General features: G+C 43.0%; 1 protein-coding gene across 1 annotated transcript; it reads left to right on the top strand.

The window, feature by feature from the left end:
• Positions 1-1,148: 1,148 nt before the first annotated feature.
• On the top strand, positions 1,149-19,468 carry LOC139466807 (uncharacterized). The gene is made up of 11 exons (XM_071248502.1): positions 1,149-1,239; positions 6,353-6,530; positions 7,514-7,660; positions 9,046-9,399; positions 10,688-10,888; positions 12,146-12,322; positions 13,829-13,987; positions 14,547-14,893; positions 15,986-16,076; positions 17,785-17,864; positions 19,356-19,468. Exons 2-11 carry the CDS (start codon positions 6,356-6,358, stop codon positions 19,389-19,391), a joined length of 1,767 nt encoding a protein of 588 aa, XP_071104603.1. The 5' UTR covers positions 1,149-1,239; positions 6,353-6,355; the 3' UTR covers positions 19,392-19,468.
• Positions 19,469-19,569: the final 101 nt, after the last annotated feature.

Raw genomic sequence — 19,569 nt, 5'->3', positions numbered from 1 at the left:
TCATCAAGACTGGGCGTTAGTTGACCCCACTGATGAGTACTCCCGGTCTCACGCTACCGTGTATGGAGCTGTCAGTGTTACCCGTGGAACGATAATGTTCGCCTGATGGAGTGAGACTTCAATACAACTGACATGATGGACAGATGGGTGTTCACGTCGTGTATTTCAGACCATAACGACAACACAGACAGGTTGATGATGCGACTGTTTCATCCCCGGCACAATCTCATAGTTCCGATGACGTAATACATGTAAATGAACGGGCAAATTGTGTCTTGAGCTGCCTTGCCTTGGGAACACCCTTCAAATTAGGGATCGTGCATCGTACATATTAGACTAACACTTTTCTTTATTTAATTTTTTCTTGGAAAAAACCTTTCCTCTTCTGCTGTGGAATCAAGCAAACTAGATTTGGTTAGTTTGGTCTAGACTTGTCTAGGCTTTTAGCAAAAAATACAGTAAACTACGGTTATAACGAACTGAAAGGGACCACTAATTGTAGTTATAACCGTAGTTCGCTATAAGCCTAATTACAGCATATATACAACACATATACACCAAATATACAGCAAATTGACGGGATCAAAACACATTTCGTTATATCTGTCAGTTCGTTATAAGTGTATTCGTTATAAACGTAGTTTATTGTACCTAAAAATGATATATTCCACAGTCATGGTGCAGCACTACCTACCTATGAAAATACCCTAACTGTGCCTGTACTTACACCCAGAGGTAAATGCTGCTTGGAATAACAAACGCTCTGTTTCGGCCATCGAGGTGCCCAGTACGAGTGTTATTAATTTGTTATTTAAGCATTCGACGGAACATCCGTCATGCGACCATGCAGAATGTAACTTGGGAACTCCCGATTCATCATGTCATGAAGGGTGGCGGATAGGGGCAGGTCGGGAGTCGGGGTCATGTTCGGGGTTACCTCCGGGGTCGTGTGTTTTGCCACATAATTCTGCATGTTTATAACAATTACGATTCTCCATCTCGCGATCAGTGAACCGTGGCCGATGTCGTGACGGACTCCTCCCACGTGGGTCGATGGCGGTAGTGTTCTATGGGCGTGACGGGCATATATAGTCAGTGAGGGGTATATAGAGTCAGTGGCGGGTGAGTCTAGTCAGTGGCGGGTGAGTCTAGTCAGTGACGGGTGTGTCTAGTCAGTGAGGAGCGTGTACCGGTACTTAAGGTACTTCAGTAAAGGATCTGTGCGTTGTAAGCGCTGAGGTAAGTTTTGCTAAAAAGGCAACACATTTGTGGTGTTGGTGTCCCTAGTTCCATCCGTTACCATTTTGATGCAGATATCCACATGCAGTGCTTACTCCTCAAGAATACGCAGCAGACCTGTGAGACGTGTCTTGTGAACCAGAAAATGGGGTTTCTTTCACCTTGTGGGGTTACTCACGCCAGAGACCATATACCGATATGGTCTCTGCTCACGCCTTATGCGTTTACTCGGCATCAACGTCTAATTTGAAGTTTTCGAGAACACCTGGTGTCACCGCTAATTGATAGTGATTCATAAACACATGCTCATAATATAGTCGGAATCATAAAATCGATTTTTCGCATAAATTACCCCAACAACAGTGTGCATGTTGGCCTCCCTATAGTAATAAGTCATCGTATCCAAAATGTGTGGGTCGATGCTCACGATATCAATCCCTGGATTGTCTGGTCTAGACTCGATTATTTACAGATCGCTGTCATGAAGCTGGAATATTGCTGCGTGTGGCGTTAAACAACAAACAAACAAATTTAAACAAACAAAATCTGATGTAATATATTTACTACAGTGCTGGGTAGTATTGTCACATATTGACAACAATTGTTCGTTCTGCATGTTGTATATGGACACAAATGGTTCGTCCCATTGGTTCCTTCCAATAGTTCGTTCTGTATGTTGTATATGCAGAACAATGGTTCGTTCTATATGTCATTAAAGAAAACTATAATGATGTACGATGACGCCCGATGAAATTCCCTCTTCACATGTACCACATATATATATGTGTGTGTGTGTGTGTGTGTGTGTGTGTGTGTGTGTGTGTGTGTGTGTGTGTTTTCTGCGTTGTTCAGGTGAACACTTGCATGTGTTTGTGATGGGGCAGGATGGAGCAGGATGTTGTCACGTTTTAGTACCCAGCCAGCATCATCTTTAATTGAAAGGAATTCATCAACACATGCTTATGATAAGGCCGAGGTATTTCTTATGAGTTTGGTGCGGTTATTTACACGCTCCTTACAATGTCGTCATTATTTAGATGTAGACGGATCGCAGATCCTGGGAGTGAATAAGGGTACAACCCACCCATGGCAGTCACAAGCGCTGAGCCTGACAGTCTGTATCTGTGTTCTAAATCGTGTCTGAAAGACGACACAAACGTCGCCTTGATATTTCTCAGACATATTCCATATGTCTATAATCCATATTAGATATGTGGAGGACATTTCCAAATTTGATGCGTCAGTGACCAAAATGATGTCCGTTGCAATTCCCTGTATTGACTTGTACCATATGATCAATTGGTGAACAATTGACTTGCCTTGGCATGTGTTTGTTATGGATGCCAACGGTCGGGCAGGATACGCTCACCTTTTGACGAACACCTGGTGTCATCACTATTTGATAGTGATTCATAAACACGTGTCATGCTTATGATATAGTCGGAAGGGTACAATCGACTCTGCTTTATGCAGATATTTCTATTGGCAATGGAAAGGGTTTTGTGCTTCATTTATAAAAGCTTTTGGAGTTAGTCGGACGGACGCAAGTTACCACACTCCTTATATGGTTGCTGATGTTCTCTACCTGCAAAACAAACAACTGCTGCTGTCAGAACTGGTGTCACTGGGCGGCAACTAGAACTGTAAAATGTTAAGCATGTGTTTGTTTCCTCGACAACACGTACAAATGCTAATGGATGTTGATGAATGAGATTCTTCAGCTGTTATATTATTACCGGCAATCAATCTCCACTATTTACAACATGGGGTTGTCTGTTTACTGTCCACGCCAGACTTCCTCGTGTGTACAAGACTGTGTGATCACGTGGTAAGAGCGACCACATTCCTGGGACACTAATTGTGTGGTTGTGTGGATGCTTGTAAGGGAGTGAGTTGGCTTTAAACATGTTCCAGCAATAGGGGACACCAGAAAGTGCGTGTGTGTGTTTGTGTTTGTGTGTGTGTTTATGTGTGTGTGTGTTTGTGTCTAGGTGTGTCTCTCTGTGTGTTTATGTGTTTGTATTTGTATGTGTTTGTAGTTGTGTGTTTGTGTGTGTATGTGTTTACGTGTTTGCGTGTGTCTGTGTATGTGCATGTTTGTGTGTGTATGAGTGTATGTTACCGTTTGTCGGTGTGTGTGTGTTTGTGTGTGAGCGTGTGTGTATGTTTTGTGTGTTTAGGAGATATATGTGTGAGCACTCGCCAAGGTCCACAAACTTCAGAAGGTATCATTAAGTTGTGTTTGTGTGTGTGTGTGTGTGTGTGTGTGTGTGTGTGTGTGTGTGTGTGTGTGTGTGTGTGTGTGTGTGTGTGTGTGCGCGCGCGTGCGTGCGTGCGTGTGTGTGTGTGTGTGTGTGTGTGTTTGTGTGTGTTTGTGGTATGTTTTGTTTTGTGTGTGTGTTTGTGTTTGTGTAATGGTGTGTTTTTGTTTGTATGTGTCTGTGTGTTTCTGTTTGTGTGTGTATATGTTTGTTTTTGTGTGTGTTTGTGTGTGTATGTGTGTGTATGTGTTTGTGTGTTTGCGTTTGTGTGTGAGGGCATGTGTGTTCGTTGGTGTGTTTGCGTGTTTGTGTTTGCGTGTGTGTGTCTGTGCGTGTTTATGTGTTTGTTTGTGTTTAGGAGAGGTTCGTGTTCAAACGCTCGCCAAGGCCCACTAACTTCAGTAGGTATCATTAAGTTGACGCCTTCCCTTCTATCGCCTGTCATCATGACCTGGTTATGCCTGCGTCAACATATGTTACGCTTCAGTAGGCATCCACTGGCGCGTGAATGGCACAAGGTCATATTAAATCCCATGAACTAAAGCCATTGTTAAGAAATTACTCCTAATCAAAGACTTATGATACAGTTGTCCTTCAAGATGGGATTCATGGCACTTGTTTAATAACATAAACAATACGTTTAATAATATTGAAGCTACTGTAAGATTTGAACATTGAAATAAATTACTAGACTATTGTTTAGTCCGAGAAATAAAGCCTTTTTATTTATAAATATATATCTGCAAAATATAAAATAAAATCCATTGGAGACAAGAGAGAGGCAATCTCTTGTCAAGTCGTGATAGACGTCAGTTGGATGCCTTCTTTATGTATTGTCTTGGGAGACCTGGGTAGTTTGATACATAGGATAAGACAAGGGCGTACCCTCCACCCTGTGCTGTTTTATATGTTGGTGTAAAAAGTTTGATGATAGTATTTTTGGTTTTAAGCAAATGTTAAATGTTTTAGCCAAAAGCTGATCATGTTGATACTAGTTGCCGACATGGATGCGGACGTCGTTTTCACACGTCGCCTTGATACTCTGCCATTATATTCCCATGTTTGGGGTGTGGAAATTAATGCTGACTAAAGTAAAATTATTGTATTCAAAATGGGCGACACTTTATAAAAACGTGACAGATGGTTCTATATTGACCTGACTATGGAAACTGTAAATGAATTTCAGTATTTAGGACGTACGGTTACTCCAAAACTAGACTAGAGCATTGAAAACAATCTGGGTTTTAAAATCGCTCATAAGGCGATGAACGTATTATCTTCAATATTCCAATAATAGTGTGATGATGATACTCTTATTATCAGTAGTATCGCAATGATAGTACCCCTATTTAATGATATTCTGATACTATTACCCTTATTTCAATAGTATCGCAATTATAACATCCCTTTGTCAGTAGTGTCTATGTATTGCAATCAGTACCTCTATTGCAACAGCATTACGACAAGCGCTTCTCCTATTGCAATGATATTAGGACAAGTGTTCCCCCAATTTTAACCATATTACAAAAGTATCTCTGGTGTAACAGCATTGCGATAACGGTACCCTAAATTTAATAGTATAGTAACGGCGATGCCCTTAGGACAACATCATCGAGATGATAGTACCCCTACAATAGTATTGCTATGGTAATACTCGTAATTCAATAGCATTGCGATAATAGTACCCCTATTTCAATAGTATTGTTCTGATAGTACCCATATTGCAATGGCATTTTTATGATAGTACCTGCATGTCAATAGTATTGTGATAAAAGTACCCCTAGAGCAATAGGATTGTTATGACAGTACCCTTATTTCAATAGTAGTGTGATGATAGTACCCCTACTTCAATAGTATTGCGATAATAGTACCCCTATTTCAATATTATTGTGATGATATTACCCTATTTCAATAGTATTGATGTGATAGTACCGCTATTTCAATAGTATTCAGATGATAGTACCCCTATTTCAATAGTACTGAGATAATAGTATCCCTATTTCAATAGTATTGAGATCATAGTACCCCTATTCAAATAGTATTGTGATGATAGTACTCCTATTTCAATGGTATTGTGGTGATAATATCCATATTTCAATAGTATAGGGATGATAGTTCCCCTATTTCAATAGTATCGATGCTCTGAAATCGGACCCAGGACATTTTTAAAAATGGAAAAAATCGATTTCTTTTTCAGCATGTTACATGTCAGTCAATTATTCCTTGTTCGTGTTGCCTCTGAAGGGAACGACTTGACAGTCCAAATAATGAATAATGGTGACCCACTTCCTAGCTGCAGGTGTGCCGACCTGACAGTGAGTTATAGCCTGTCTACCTGGCGGCCAGGTCAACGCTGAGATTGTTGTGCTCTGCACAGAGGATCACTGAATTCTTGAGTCGTGCTTTCAGCAGATGGTCACTGCCTTCGTGTATGGTGCTCAAGCACGTGTGCCAGGTGAACTGCGCCTTCTGAAAGAGGGAGGGGACACGGGTGGCCCAGTCGTCTAAGGCGCCGAGATTCGCTGTGCAGAGTTGCGTCCCTTGGACACGCCAGAAACCTATGATTGTGGGTTCGAATCCCGGTTCGCTCCGATTATGTTTCTAGGTTTGTCAGCACCATACCCGTGCTCGTGGGTTTCACCGAAGTGGTGAACGTCTGAGACCTGCATCACTTCGGGCTTTCCTCCCACTTTAAGCTGAGACGCCGCGATATAACTGGAATATAGTTAAAAGCGGCGTTAAACCCAAATCACTCACTCACTCTGAAAGAGGGAACACGGCCATATGACGAAGCCATTAACTACTCGTGTGTAATGCCATATTTCCGCCTTCATCCTACTGTTGTGTTGCAGACCATGCCAGCCCGAGAGTGGACACTGTGGTGTGTCGCCCTCCTCCTGCTCCAGACACATGCGGGCCACGCCCAGATCGGCACCTCCAATAACGCCATCAACTATGCTGGGGACAGTGCTGATGTTGAACCAAATAAACTATCAAATGTGTTGGTGGTAAAGACTAACGTTGTTGTCAGTAAGTACACTCTACTGGTAGCAAGGTACAAACCACAGACAGCGAATAAAACACACGCAGTGAAATACCGTTATGAAATACCGATAATCGCGATAAGGCATTTACAATGTTGATCAAGTATATTAATGTTCATCAGTTGTGCTTCACACATTTTTTTGTTTGGGCATAAGGGGAGTCATTTAAGCCTCCTACACTGAACTTTCGGCGTGAACACTTTAACCATTAGGCTACCCGACCGCACCTAGTAGTTTGTTTGTTTTTCTATTGTTTAACGCCGCACTCAGCAATATTCAAGCTATATTGCGTTTGTAGTAGTGGTAGTAGTAGTAGAAGCAGTCGTAGCACTGATGGTGGTGGAAGAAGTGGATGAGTGAGTTTAAGCCGCTTTTACCAGTATTCCAGTTATATCATGGTGTGACAGCTAAATGTGGGAGGAAAGCCCGAAGTGATGTAGGTGTCAGACGTTTACCACTTCGGTAAAAACCGGCGTTTGCACGATCACTGGTTTCTGGAGTGCCCAAGGGACGCAACTCTACACAGCGGCGAACCTTGCCCCCAATATCAACCCAGCAGCAGCAGCAGCAGTAGTAGTGTTAGAAGTAGTAGTTGTAGTAGTAGTAGTGGTAGAAGTAGTGGTAGTGGTAGTGGTAGCAGTAGCAGTAGCAGTAGTAGTAGTAGTAGTAGTAGTAGTAGTAGTAGTAGTAGTAGTGGTGGTAGTGCTTCTGGTACTGGTACTGGTAGTAGTTGTAGTAGTAGTGGTGGTGGTGTTGATGGTGGTGGTGGTAGTAGTAGTAGTAGAAGTAGTTGTAGTACTAGTAGTAGTAGTAGTTGTTGTAGTAGTAGCAGTAGTAGTAGTAGTAGCAGCAGTAGTAGAACTAGTAGTAGTAGTTGTGACAGTAGTAGTTATCTCTATTCACTATGACTCTGTAATAGAGTCAGCTAACAGTCCGTGTGTCACTGTGAATCTATTGCCTCTGTTACAGGTGATTGTCATGATGACGATGACGACGATGATGACGATGACAGTGAGGGCTGTGAGGACTCAACGCCCGACGTCCCAGAAAACGTTGTACAGCCCATAGCCTCGCCCAGGTCGTCAGACACGATAATAGTTGCCGATCTCGACAGCAGTACGTACAGGATGCCGTTAGTAAAAGTCCCGACTCAAGTTATCGTATCAGGAATTCCTTCCAAATTCTACTTCAGCGTTACAGACACAAATCATAGACCGGCTTCCGGCCTTTGCAGAACTTCATCGCGAACATGTCAATAGTGACAACCAACATAGTTGTAGCATATATCACTAACAATGTATGTACGCCCGATGTATATCTGCCCATTTGAGACCTGTATGTACGCCCGATGTATATCTGCCCATTTGAGACCTGTATGTACGCCCGATGTACATCTGCCCATTTGAGACCTGTATGTACGCCCGATGTATATCTGCCCATTTGAGACCTGTATGTACGCCCGATGTACATCTGCCCATTTGAGACCTGTATGTACGCCCGATGTATATCTGCCCATTTGAGACCTGTATGTACGCCCGATGTATATCTGCCCATTTGAGACCTGTATGTACGCCCGATGTATATCTGCCCATTTGAGACCTGTATGTACGCCCGATGTATATCTGCCCATTTGAGACCTGTATGTACGCCCGATGTATATCTGCCCATCTGAGACCTGTATGTACGCCCGATGTATATCTGCCCATTTGAGACCTGTATGTACGCCCGATGTATATCTGCCCATTTGAGACCTGTATGTACGCCCGATGTATATCTGCCCATTTGAGACCTGTATGTACGCCCGATGTATATCTGCCCATTTGAGACCTGTATGTACGCCCGATGTATATCTGCCCATTTGAGACCTGTATGTACGCCCGATGTATATCTGCCCATTTGAGACCTTATCCCTTCCTTCGTCTTTTCTCCATGCGTTTGTGAAATTGTGAAACCGCAATAACTATGCAACATGAGCTCGAATGTAAACCTTTTCTGGCAGTTAATCATATGTTTGATTTTCCATTGAAACTTGCTTAAATTAACGACGCTATATCCAAAACATAAAGTGCACCGACACTTCGTCAGCCTAGTCATGCTTTATTTAAAAAAATATTATTTGATTAGAACCTTTCAAATTTCTTTTAAAAAATTCGCATAATAACTACTGATTGGCAGCTCAGACATGTTATCCTTGAAAATCGATAAAATTGCTTTATTACAAAATTCACAACATTTCAGACCTGATAGGGTCACGTGATTGCACACATTTCTTAACCTAGTCTTCATTGAACAAATTTATATTTACATAAATTACCCAGCCTACTTTTTTTTAAACTGTTGCAGAAATAAAGGATGGGTAATTAGACATAATCAAATTTAAAAATAAATGTTGTTTCAATTTTCAATTCAACTTTTTCGGTATCGTTTATATCAATGCCTGTCTAAATTAAAATTATGGATTATGTTTCTTATAGTGATCATATTGTGATACTGTTATATAGATCACGACACGTATGTTGTGCGCCTATCTGATCCTCCTGTCACCACGGCGTCAACAACATCATACACGACACGACCTGTATCCACTGCAACACCGACGTCAACATTTCCCAGCACAGTTAGAGTGACAACAATTCCATCGACTTCCACAAAAACAGCAACAGCAGTGAAAACAACAAAAACAACAGCAGCAACAACAGAAACGACAGCAGCAGCAACAACTCCAGTAACAACAGCACCACCAACAACGCCATTTTCAGAAACAGCAATAACAGAAACAACAACAGGAGCAGCAACAACAACGCCATTGCCCACATCAACGTCAACGTTCCCTGTTACAACACCAGCAGTCACAAGTAAGTGATGGGTTGTTAGATGAACACACGATCTTCAGTTGGTTGTCATGGTGACAGTAAGGCAAGCATCTACATCTCATCTTCGTCAGCGCCAGAAGGCCGTGAAGATCCGGGGTCTTCAGCAACCCATGCTTGCCATAAAAGGCGACTATGCTTGTCATAAGAGGCGACTAACGGGGTCGGGTGGTCGGGCCAGCTGATTTGGTTGATGCATGTCACCGATCCCAATTGTGTGGATCGATGCTCATGTTGTCAGTTACTGGATTGTCTGGTCAAGACCTGATTATTTTCAGACCGCCGTCATATAGATGGAATATTGCTGAGTGTGGCGTTAAACAATAAACAAACAAACAAACAGAGCCATGAGATAATTCAGTTGTCTGTTGTCCTGAACTTGAAGCCTGTAGCAGGGTCTTATGCAGTTGTACAATGAACAGGTTAAACATTGACAACATGGTTAATGGTGATGCAGTGAAGATGTTCGCGTTGATGGTGATGTAGTGTAGTCGTTGCAGGTGAACACTGAAGAAAGCTGATGCAATGTAGAAGTCTTGAACGTTTACAATCCTGTTCTTGGTGCTAATGGTGTCGGAATGCCAGTCGTAGATCGTTCGGTTTCCGATCACTTGCGAAGACAAAGCAACTGCTAAAATCGTTACAGTATCAAGTTAAGACGAAGAACGCACGGACGCTGTTTAGCTTAAAAAAACCAATATGACTGTGGTCCCTGTTCAAGGTGTCGGTTTAGAAGATCCAGCTACTGGGGTCACGCTGTGGATGTGCATAAATAAAATCATATTTACTATGACAGTAATTAAGATAAAAGAATAGTGTGCCAGCACAGAGAAAGTTACGCAGATTGCAGATCTGATAAATACAGTGTCGTCATCAGATGGATTTGTTATCTGGTTACAGAAGATCTCGAGATTAAGAATTAAAGAATTTCAATTCCAACTTGCTTTGTGCCGCCGAAAATATGCACAAATAACCACATGCTTGTTTCTGTTAACTGGAATAAGCGTCGTGTGCCAGCAGAGAGAACATTATGCAGATTGCAGATGCCACATAGAATTTATACGCGATCTGAAAAATAATAATATTTCTGTTGCTCTGCAGTGTCGTCATAGGCTGGAATTGTTATCTGGTCACAGAAGGTCTCGTGATTAAGAATTAAAGATGGTCAATTCAAATTGCTTCTTTCTGTTAACTGTTAATATTAATCCTCCCCTCTCAGTGTGACCCTGCCTGATACATTTATCTCCATCCTCCTGTCCTCATCTTCCTCCAGCTGGGGACATGTGTACCGGATGTGTCATGACGAACGGCGTCGGCTACGTCCCCCACCCCTCCGACTGTTCCCGATTCTATCAGTGCTACCACAGCGACGTCTCCACCACCGTCTCCCGAGAGAAGTCGTGCCCGACAGGTTTATACTGGAACCAGGCGGTACTGACGTGTGACTTCCCGGGGAATGTGCCGTGTGCACAAGGTGGGTATAGCCAGATGACGGCACAGTGTCAACTAGCAGACAGAAATACAGTGATACTGTTACCAGGTAACCATTGCAGTGACTTACCTGGATGCTTACCTGTAGCTTTAGCTGCTGGCTTTAAGGGTTTAATGGACTCGTCCAATGGCCCGAGTGCTATGCAGCGGTCAGTACCCGTGCAAATCCGGGGTAGAATAGGTCTTCAGCAACCAATGTGTACCGTAATATGTGCTATGCTTGCCGTAAGAGGCGACTTACTGACTTGGTTGATGCGTGTCATCGCATCCCAATTACGTAGATCGATGCTCATGATGTTAATCACTGAATTGTCTGGTCTAGACTCGATTGTTTACAGACCGCCGTCATTAGGTGGAATGTTGCTGAGTGCAGTGTAAACAACGAACACACAAACAACATTTCTTCTGATTTTGGCCAGGGTACATTTATATGTATTGGAAAAAACACGCCTCTGAGGTTTTGGTTGAAAATGGAAACACGAGGGATTTCCTGGCGACCGAGTGTTTACATTTTCAACCGTAAGGATAGTGTCTAAGTCTGGCTTATAAAGCGTAAAAAGAGTTTAATTTTTAAAAAAAATCCAATTTACTTTTGGCGTGTTATAACGATATAATTGTAAAGCCTGTGTACATGTTCAACCAAAGCCAAGGGGGAGTGTTTTATCGAACAAATCTAAATACAAGAAGTTCCAGAAAAAAATCGTGATATCTTATTTGTGAAACAATACAATGTATCGCGGTATAAAGGTCATTCGATCGAAGCTTGTGAGCGAAAGACCACGCGCAGCATGCACATATTTGAAGTCATGACATGTAATATTGGACAGAAATTATCACCTGCTCCGGTGGCTCGGTGGGAAAGCAGTGGGTTACAAAACTTTACCCGATATGTGAGATTGCAGGTTCGATTCCTGTGATCCATAAGGGAAAGTTGCATTTCTTGTCTTCGACGTTTGAAACACCAACATTTCATCTCCAACTCAACTCATCTGGTCTTACAAGGAAAACGCAAAACCTCAAACCAGGTCTTACAAGGAAAAATTAAAACCCCTACCAGGTCTTACAAGGAAAAAGTAAAACCTCATACCAGGTTTTACTAGGAAAAAGTAAAACCTCCTTGGGGGTTATTGTGAGAAAGGAGTATACTATCAACAAGACAACAGGCAAAAGTGGCAGCAGGTTTATAAATACAATCCCTTCCCCTCTCATGTTGATGATGTTTTTCTCGCGGTTATTGCAGATGTGTGCGCTACTGGAGGGCCGCTGACTGTTGACTGTCGCAACTACTGGGACTGCAGTACCGGAAGTGCCACTGCCAAGTGCTGCCCACTATACCAGTCATACGATATCACTTCCGGGTCATGCGAGACGAATGTGACCTGTACTGTTGCTTGTCTAATGGCGGGAGATACTCCTGGTATGTAGCTTCTTTGGAAGCCCTGTTTACATCTACACATCGAAAGTTTGGCTCTTGCGAATTGCGCAACTCTTGTTTCAGTATGCAGTAGAGACTACACAAGTCTGGAGAACGTTGTTTTAAGTTCAACAAACGTGCACTGTTCATAGTAAAGCCGTTTTCCACAGGTCGAACGTTTCTTTGCTCGATATCATAGTCATTGTTAAAAAATGCTTCTGATGAATATACTAACGAAAGAAAACAAAGTAACTGTGCTTCATATAAAGTTCAGTGTTAATCAATGCATGTTAATTCACGGTGCACAACGTCAGCGCGTTTGTTGAGTGCTTGACACTCAAACAAGTTGTTTTTAAATGTGAGTAGCACTCAATAATTGCTTAGCTATCAGGTGCTCAGAAAACATCATTGGTTAACCGTATATAACGCTTGCTCAACATCAGCGTCTACCAGTCATAGGTATACTGTGAACAGGAATGGCGAAAAACGGATAAAAGTTGCCGGGTATTTTAATGTTCATCGAAACACAATATTATCTCTTGCGAGATATTATCTACAGCAGGGCAACACTCATGACTTGCTACCGGTCGTCCACGTGTGACGTCACGTCAACAAGACAACCATATTCGGTTGGTGCATCTACGCAATATGCACCAAACTGCGACCTCAAGCGCCAACAGTTCCTGTGTTGAGGTCAATTAGAACCGTGCGCAACCGGTTGATGGAGCACACCATCCGGCCCCGACGTCCAGCGATACACCACATTTTGCTTCCACGTCACCGTCAGGCATGCCCAACTTGATGCAGACCTCATCTGAGGCTCCGAAGACAAGACAGGGACAGTATACTGTTCACAGATGAGTCCAGGTTTCACCTGGTGATGGTCATGCAAGCGCCTGCAGGCGTCAACAGGCGCCTTCAGGCGTCCAGGCGAACGTTTTAAGCGACGCTTGCGTTACTCAACGTCGTCAGTTTTCCGGTGGAAGTGTAATGATATGTGGTCGTATGAACTCATGGGAGAGCACGCGACCGACATTGCCCATTACGTTGTTACACCACCACTCTTTGAGGGCTTTTCGCTGTCTCGTGTCACTTGGTAAGGGGGGGCACGGGTGGCCCAGTCGTCTAAGGCGCCGCGATTCGCTGTGCAGAGTTGCGTCCCTTGGGCACGCCAGAAACCTATGATTGTGGGTTCGAATCCCGGTTCGCCCCGATTATGTTTCTAGGTTTGTCAGCACCATACCCGTGCTCGTGGGTTTCACCGAAGTGGTAAACGTCTGAGACCTGCATCACTTCGGGCTTTCCTCCCACATTAAGCTGACACGCCGCGATATAACTGGAATAATGTCAAAAGCGGCGTTAAACCAAACTCACTCACTCACTCACTTGGTAAGGTTTTGTCAGTGAAACTGTTGTGATATGAAACGAATGACATAAAATTTACACCACTTTTTATGAAGTACAGTTATGTTTTTTTCGCTGATGGGCATGAAACACTTTCACCCACAGACGCCCCGTGTGACCTGCGTCCAGTGGCCGGAGACAAGCACGTGTTCGAGCAGCGGACATCAGCTGGCACGTGGGTCCGTCACAGGTGTCCGCTCTTCACGGCGTACAGCGAGGGGAACTGTGGGTGTGCTTTTATTGCGACGCAAAACTACAACAAAGGTTAGTGTTTAGACAAAGGTTAGTGTTTAGACAAAGGTTGGTGTTTAGACATTGTTCTACAAAGTATCAGAAAGACGTCCCGTACTGTTAAATAGTGGGACTACACTCCAGCGTACGTGACAAGTCTGTTTTATCAAATAACCCATGGCAAGTGGTGTTTCTATTGACAAAAGATTGAAAACATGTTTGTGTGTATATTAGTTTCAACAAAATCAGTAATGGTACTCTCGTCTTACTGAATTTTCTGGTTCATTGATCACTTGATAGTCTGGTTTGTTTAGAGGCTGACGTCGCATGGCAGGAGTACTGCTGTGCTGCGTCAGGCAATCAATGCTTACTTTTTTATGAAAATTGTATGAATTACGGGTGCTACCGGTAGAGCAGGCTATACTTACCCTTTTCGCGAACACTTGGTGTCATCACTGATTTTCAGTGGTCCATTCATATAATTTCAACAGCTATTTACCCTTTGCGCCAAGTGGAAACTGTTTCGGCAGAAAATTTAGGCTGGTTATTCTCTTGCAATGGCAATTTATATTTATATTTATGTTGTGTGCAGCTTGCAGACCTGAGGTGTATCTGCCATTTGACGTCAACACCGACGACATGTCCGGGAATTCTGTGCACGTTGGTAACGAAGGCGTTACCGTCAGCCGCGGGAGTGCTGTGTTTGATGGCAAGAGCCGTCTTGTGGTCAATCGGTTCTCCAACGCATGGTTTGGGTCAACTGTGGTCATCACTCTCAGGTTCAAGGCCGCGGGACACGCGTCTCGCCACGCCCTCGTGTGTAACGGAGACTGTGGTGTGAGTCCCTCCATCTACATCGGCACCAACAGCGACAGCACAACTGAGTTCTTTGCCAAAACGTACAGCATCCCTGCAGTCAACTTTACCCTCCCACAGTCCGTGAGTATAACACAATGTGTGCGTAGGCACAACGTTACAGTGGAAGATGTGATCTAAACGATATTGTGTTACAATCGGTGGGTATGTACAACGCTAAAACACAAACAGACACAACTATTTAAAACAATATTTGATCAAGCACAACTATATCACACTGTATGTGCTTCAAAACAACTTTATAAAACATCTGATCAGACAACTATATCAAACGGTATGTGATCAAACACAACTTTATCAAACAGTATGTGATCAAACACAAACTTCAAACAGCATATCATAAAATAAAAACTAACAACAAAATCTGTGTTGACGCCATGGCGTGAGTGACGTGACACATTGAAGTGACATAAAATCTCACTTTATACACAATCCTTAGAACATTGTACATTTGGCGTCCAGTGGGCCTTCGTATTGGTGTCATGTGTCACATCTAGTTGCCACATAAATATCACATATGTCGGGCCTTGTTGAGCCTCAAAAAGCAAAAACAATTATAATACAAACACACATTGATACGGTTCGTGTCACAAGAACATTTCGTAAGAACGACAGATCAAAAGGGAGAATCGACGTAAAAGGCATAGCGACTCCCCATGATATGACAACGAATGTCTTTTTAAAAAACACGAAAGCTGTCATGCACTGAACACTTTTCGGGTTACTCAAAGCACTGAACATCTAGCCAAGTACAACCAGGTACGCAATGAGTACAGGGCCTTGTGTAGGACAAAGGGGAACTAGTATCGACAGCGTAATAGAGTAGAACTGATAAACTCAACTGGTGACCCCAAGCGTTTTTGGGACATTGTCAAACGTGTGTCTGGGCGTCAGCATCACAATCCTATCTCCGCGGGAGAGTGGGCTGAATATTTCTTAACATTATACACAAATATTGAGACTCAGTGACTCATGTGATTCTCTTGAATTGACAGCAGACATTCTTGACTGCCCGATAAAAAAGATAAGAAATCACAGACAGTATTCGTGCCTTAAAGAACTATAAATCAGCTGGAGTTAATCATATCATAGGCGAAAACCTAAACACTCCTCAGAGAATTTGTGGGTTCATGTGTTGACTGTTGACTCTTTCAGGGAGGGGGGTGGCAGGAGGTGGAGTATGTGCTGGCGGATGGAGCGCTACAGGGTCGAGCTGATGGACTTTGGAGTTCGCACAACGCAACAGGTACAATGTCTCCCATGTCTGCAATAACAATGACTGAAACTACCTTCTTGTACCATATCCCTGTAACAACACGAGGTGTGTGGCGTTTCCATGGCCGTGTTAGTTGGTGCCTATACATACAGACTGACCCGTGAAGATCCGGGGTAGAATATGTCTTCAGCAACCCATGCTTGCCGTAAAAGGTGAATATGCTTGTCGTTAGAGGCGACTAACGGGATCGGGTGGTCAGACACGCTGACTTGGTTTGTGCATGTCATCGTAACCCAATTGCTTAGACATATGCCCAGGATGTTAATTACTGGATTGTCTGGTCCAGACTCGATTATTTACGGACCGCCGCTATATGGTATACAACAAACGACAACAAAATAACAACAATACATACAGACTACTAGTAAGTAGGCGGCTATATATGAAGACAGCTGTTGTAGCTGATTCGACATCAGAGCTTTCTGCGTCTGCAGAAACTCACGGACCTGTCACAAGTTAAATGTCAACAGTAAAGTAAGGCGCATACAAGGTTTGTCCATGGAAAGCAGGTGTGTTGTGATACGTAACTACGTCTATCGGGAGTAGACTGTCTGTCTGGGAGCAGAGTTGACAGTTCCACCGAACACACAACGCTGATAACCAGCTGATGCCAATAGTGGTGCGCAAGTGATGCCATTAAACACTGTTTGATAAAGGTACAGTGTTTGTAAACATTATATCTGTTCACGTGTGAGAGTCATAAAGCATGAGACGGATGAGAGGGAGACCGTAAATCTCACTATTCAATAAGTTCGACTATTCAGTTAGCTCGACTATTCAGTAAGCTCGACTATTCAGTCAGCTCAACTATTCTGTTAGCTCGACTATTCTGTTAGCTCGACTATTCAGTTAGCTCGACTATTCAATGAGCTCGACTATTCAATTAGCTCGGCTATTCAGTAAGCTCGACTATTCAATGAGCTCGACTATTCAGTGAGCTCTTCTATACAGTTAGCTCGACTATTCAATAAGCTCGACTATTCAGTGAGCTCAACTATTCTGTTAGCTCGACTATTCAGTTAGCTCGACTATTCAATAAGCTCGACTATTCAATAAGCTCGACAATTCAGTGAGCTCGACTATTCAGTGAGTTCGGCTATTCAGTTAGCTCGACTATTCAGTGAGCTCGACTACTCAGTTAGCTCGACAATTCAATGAGCATTAATACTTTTCTTTCATTCTATTTTAATTTACTAAAACCACAATTTGATACAACCATTCGGCTTGTAGAAAAGGATAAAAGTTTAATTAAGGGGTTACGTGTGGCCCAGTCGTCTAATGCACCGCAATTCGCTGTGCAGACTTGCGTCTCTTGGGCATGCCAGAAATCTCTGATTGTGGATTGGAATCCCGATCGCCCCGATTTTGCTTCTAGGTTTGTCGGCACCGTACCCGTGCTCGTGGGTTTCATAAAAGTTGTAAACGTCTGAGACATTTATTACTCATTAAGCTGACACGTCGTGATATAAAGCGGCGTAAAACCCAACTCACTTAAATTAATTAAATATTAAGTTTGGTCAATAGTTTACAGATTAACGTCGATTTAACTGTTTTTCACATTCTGCTAACCATGCGAGTGTAGTTATGACAGAAGGAGAAAATTCATGTTGATTCTCGATATCTGTGTGTTAACATGCCAGGGAGTAAATATGATGTGTTATGTGGTGTTCTGTGTCAGGTTCACTTGAGACTCGACAGAGGGCGCTGATGATTGGAGGCTGTGAGGGAGCGGAGGGATTCCTGGGTCATATTGATCAGGTAGGTATATATATATATGATGCTTCGCTAAAAGATCAAAAGCCCCGACAGAACTTTATTCCTCGATAAAGTACACTTATTGAGTTACGATATAATTGACTGACGTCATGACGTCAAATTATCAAATACGGTATCCCTTTGGTCATTTGCAGATAACTATACAAATATTAAAGGTCAGGTAGAATCTACTTTCAATCTGAACATGTAACCACGGCGTCGTCCTTGTTTATCTCCACAGAGATACGTGTTATCAGTAATTACATTAGATACCGAAAATCAGTGTCCGACCAGGGGGTAGCTGAAGCTTTTTACAAAGGTGGGCAACTTTGGAAACATATCGTGCGACGAAGTGTTAACGAGGGCGCCAGCGGTATCAGTTTCAATACGTAGACCTCTGCGGCTTGGGGTCTTTTCAAGAATTTGAATTGGATTTGCCCGAGATATATTACCTTGTTTCATTTCGGCGCTGTGTGGGACACATGACTGTAATTCGTACGGTTAGACTCTAATCTTAATAAACGTGACGTCTCACGGAGTAGACCCGTGAAGATCCGGGGTAGAATAGGTCTTCAGCAACCCATGCTTGTCGTAAGAGGCTACTAACGGAATCGGGTGGTTAGGCTTGGTTGATACATGTCATCGTATACCAATTGCGTGGGTCGATGCTCATGATGTCAATCACTGAGTTGTCTGGTCCAGACTCGATAATTTACAAACCACCGTCATATAGCTGGAATATTGCTGAGTGCGGCGTTAAACAACAAGCAAACGTGACGTCTCGCGGATTAGCGTAGCTTCCCTTTGTGTGAAGGCAGTTAATCTAACGGGCGGGCCAATGGATTGCCGGGTAAGACGATCATTGACATTGAACGTTTATGTGAAAGGCAATTGTCTTTTTGCCTTTACGGTTGTTACGCCTCGCTGTGTAATTAGGTCGCACATAGTGGTGGCTGAATACAATGTTTGTTCACAATACAACCTGTGTTCCATCCCAAAACACACTCACAAGGTCTATACCTGAATATGTGACGCCACATTGTCAAGGCATATAGATAGGTATCATCCGTATATCATTAGTTGTACCCCGAGTGATAGTGCTACAACATATTTATCTTACTAACATGTTTTGATATGACATTGTAAAAGAATTAAAACTAATTCAAAATTGATAGAAAACAGCTGTTCGATTGAGCTGAAGTTAACTTGTTCTGTGTCAGTTGACTTTCACTAACTCGGAAAATGCGTGCAGCTTTTTGCTTCGAAGCGGGCTCTAAGGGATTCATTCTCCAGCTCAGAAATCCACGTGTAGCCTGCCTTGTACGTGGCGGGGTATAAGGGATTTAGCTCCCGCTCAGAAATGTATTTCCCTCCGAGGCAGGATACATATTATGTTATCAACATCACGTGAAACAATCAGATCTCATCATTCTGACATTGAGGGGTGATAATCTCGCATACAGCCCCCTGACTAAACACTGATGTACATTTCAGGTGGCAGTTTACTTCTGTAACCCTGGAACTGCCTGACCCTGGAACAGCCTGACCCTGGAACGGCCTGACCCTGGAACGGCCTGACCCTGGAACGCCCCAAGCACTGAATTCCCAGCGTTGAGATCGACAGCTTGTCCATCGTCGTGTCTTTCATGTGGATTATTTCACATTCGACAGATTTTTATATTATTTTGTTAATAAAAGTCGTTAAGCA

This window comes from Haliotis cracherodii, unplaced genomic scaffold, assembly GCF_022045235.1.
Source record: "Haliotis cracherodii isolate W230 unplaced genomic scaffold, xgHalCrac1.p SCAF_19, whole genome shotgun sequence".
In the NCBI taxonomy this organism is placed as follows: domain Eukaryota; kingdom Metazoa; phylum Mollusca; class Gastropoda; order Lepetellida; family Haliotidae; genus Haliotis; species Haliotis cracherodii.
Note: the sequence above shows the minus strand (reverse complement) of the source record. Positions and strands in the feature narration are given on the sequence as shown.

Bases quoted from the DNA above. Each gene is read 5' to 3' on its own strand.
- LOC139466807 (XM_071248502.1), top strand. From the start codon at position 6,356: ATGCCAGCCCGAGAGTGGACACTGTGGTGTGTCGCCCTCCTCCTGCTC. The intron at 9,400-10,687 runs GTAAGTGATGGG...ATCTTCCTCCAG, and splicing joins TACAACACCAGCAGTCACAA to CTGGGGACATGTGTACCGGA. The intron at 10,889-12,145 runs GTGGGTATAGCC...CGGTTATTGCAG, and splicing joins GAATGTGCCGTGTGCACAAG to ATGTGTGCGCTACTGGAGGG.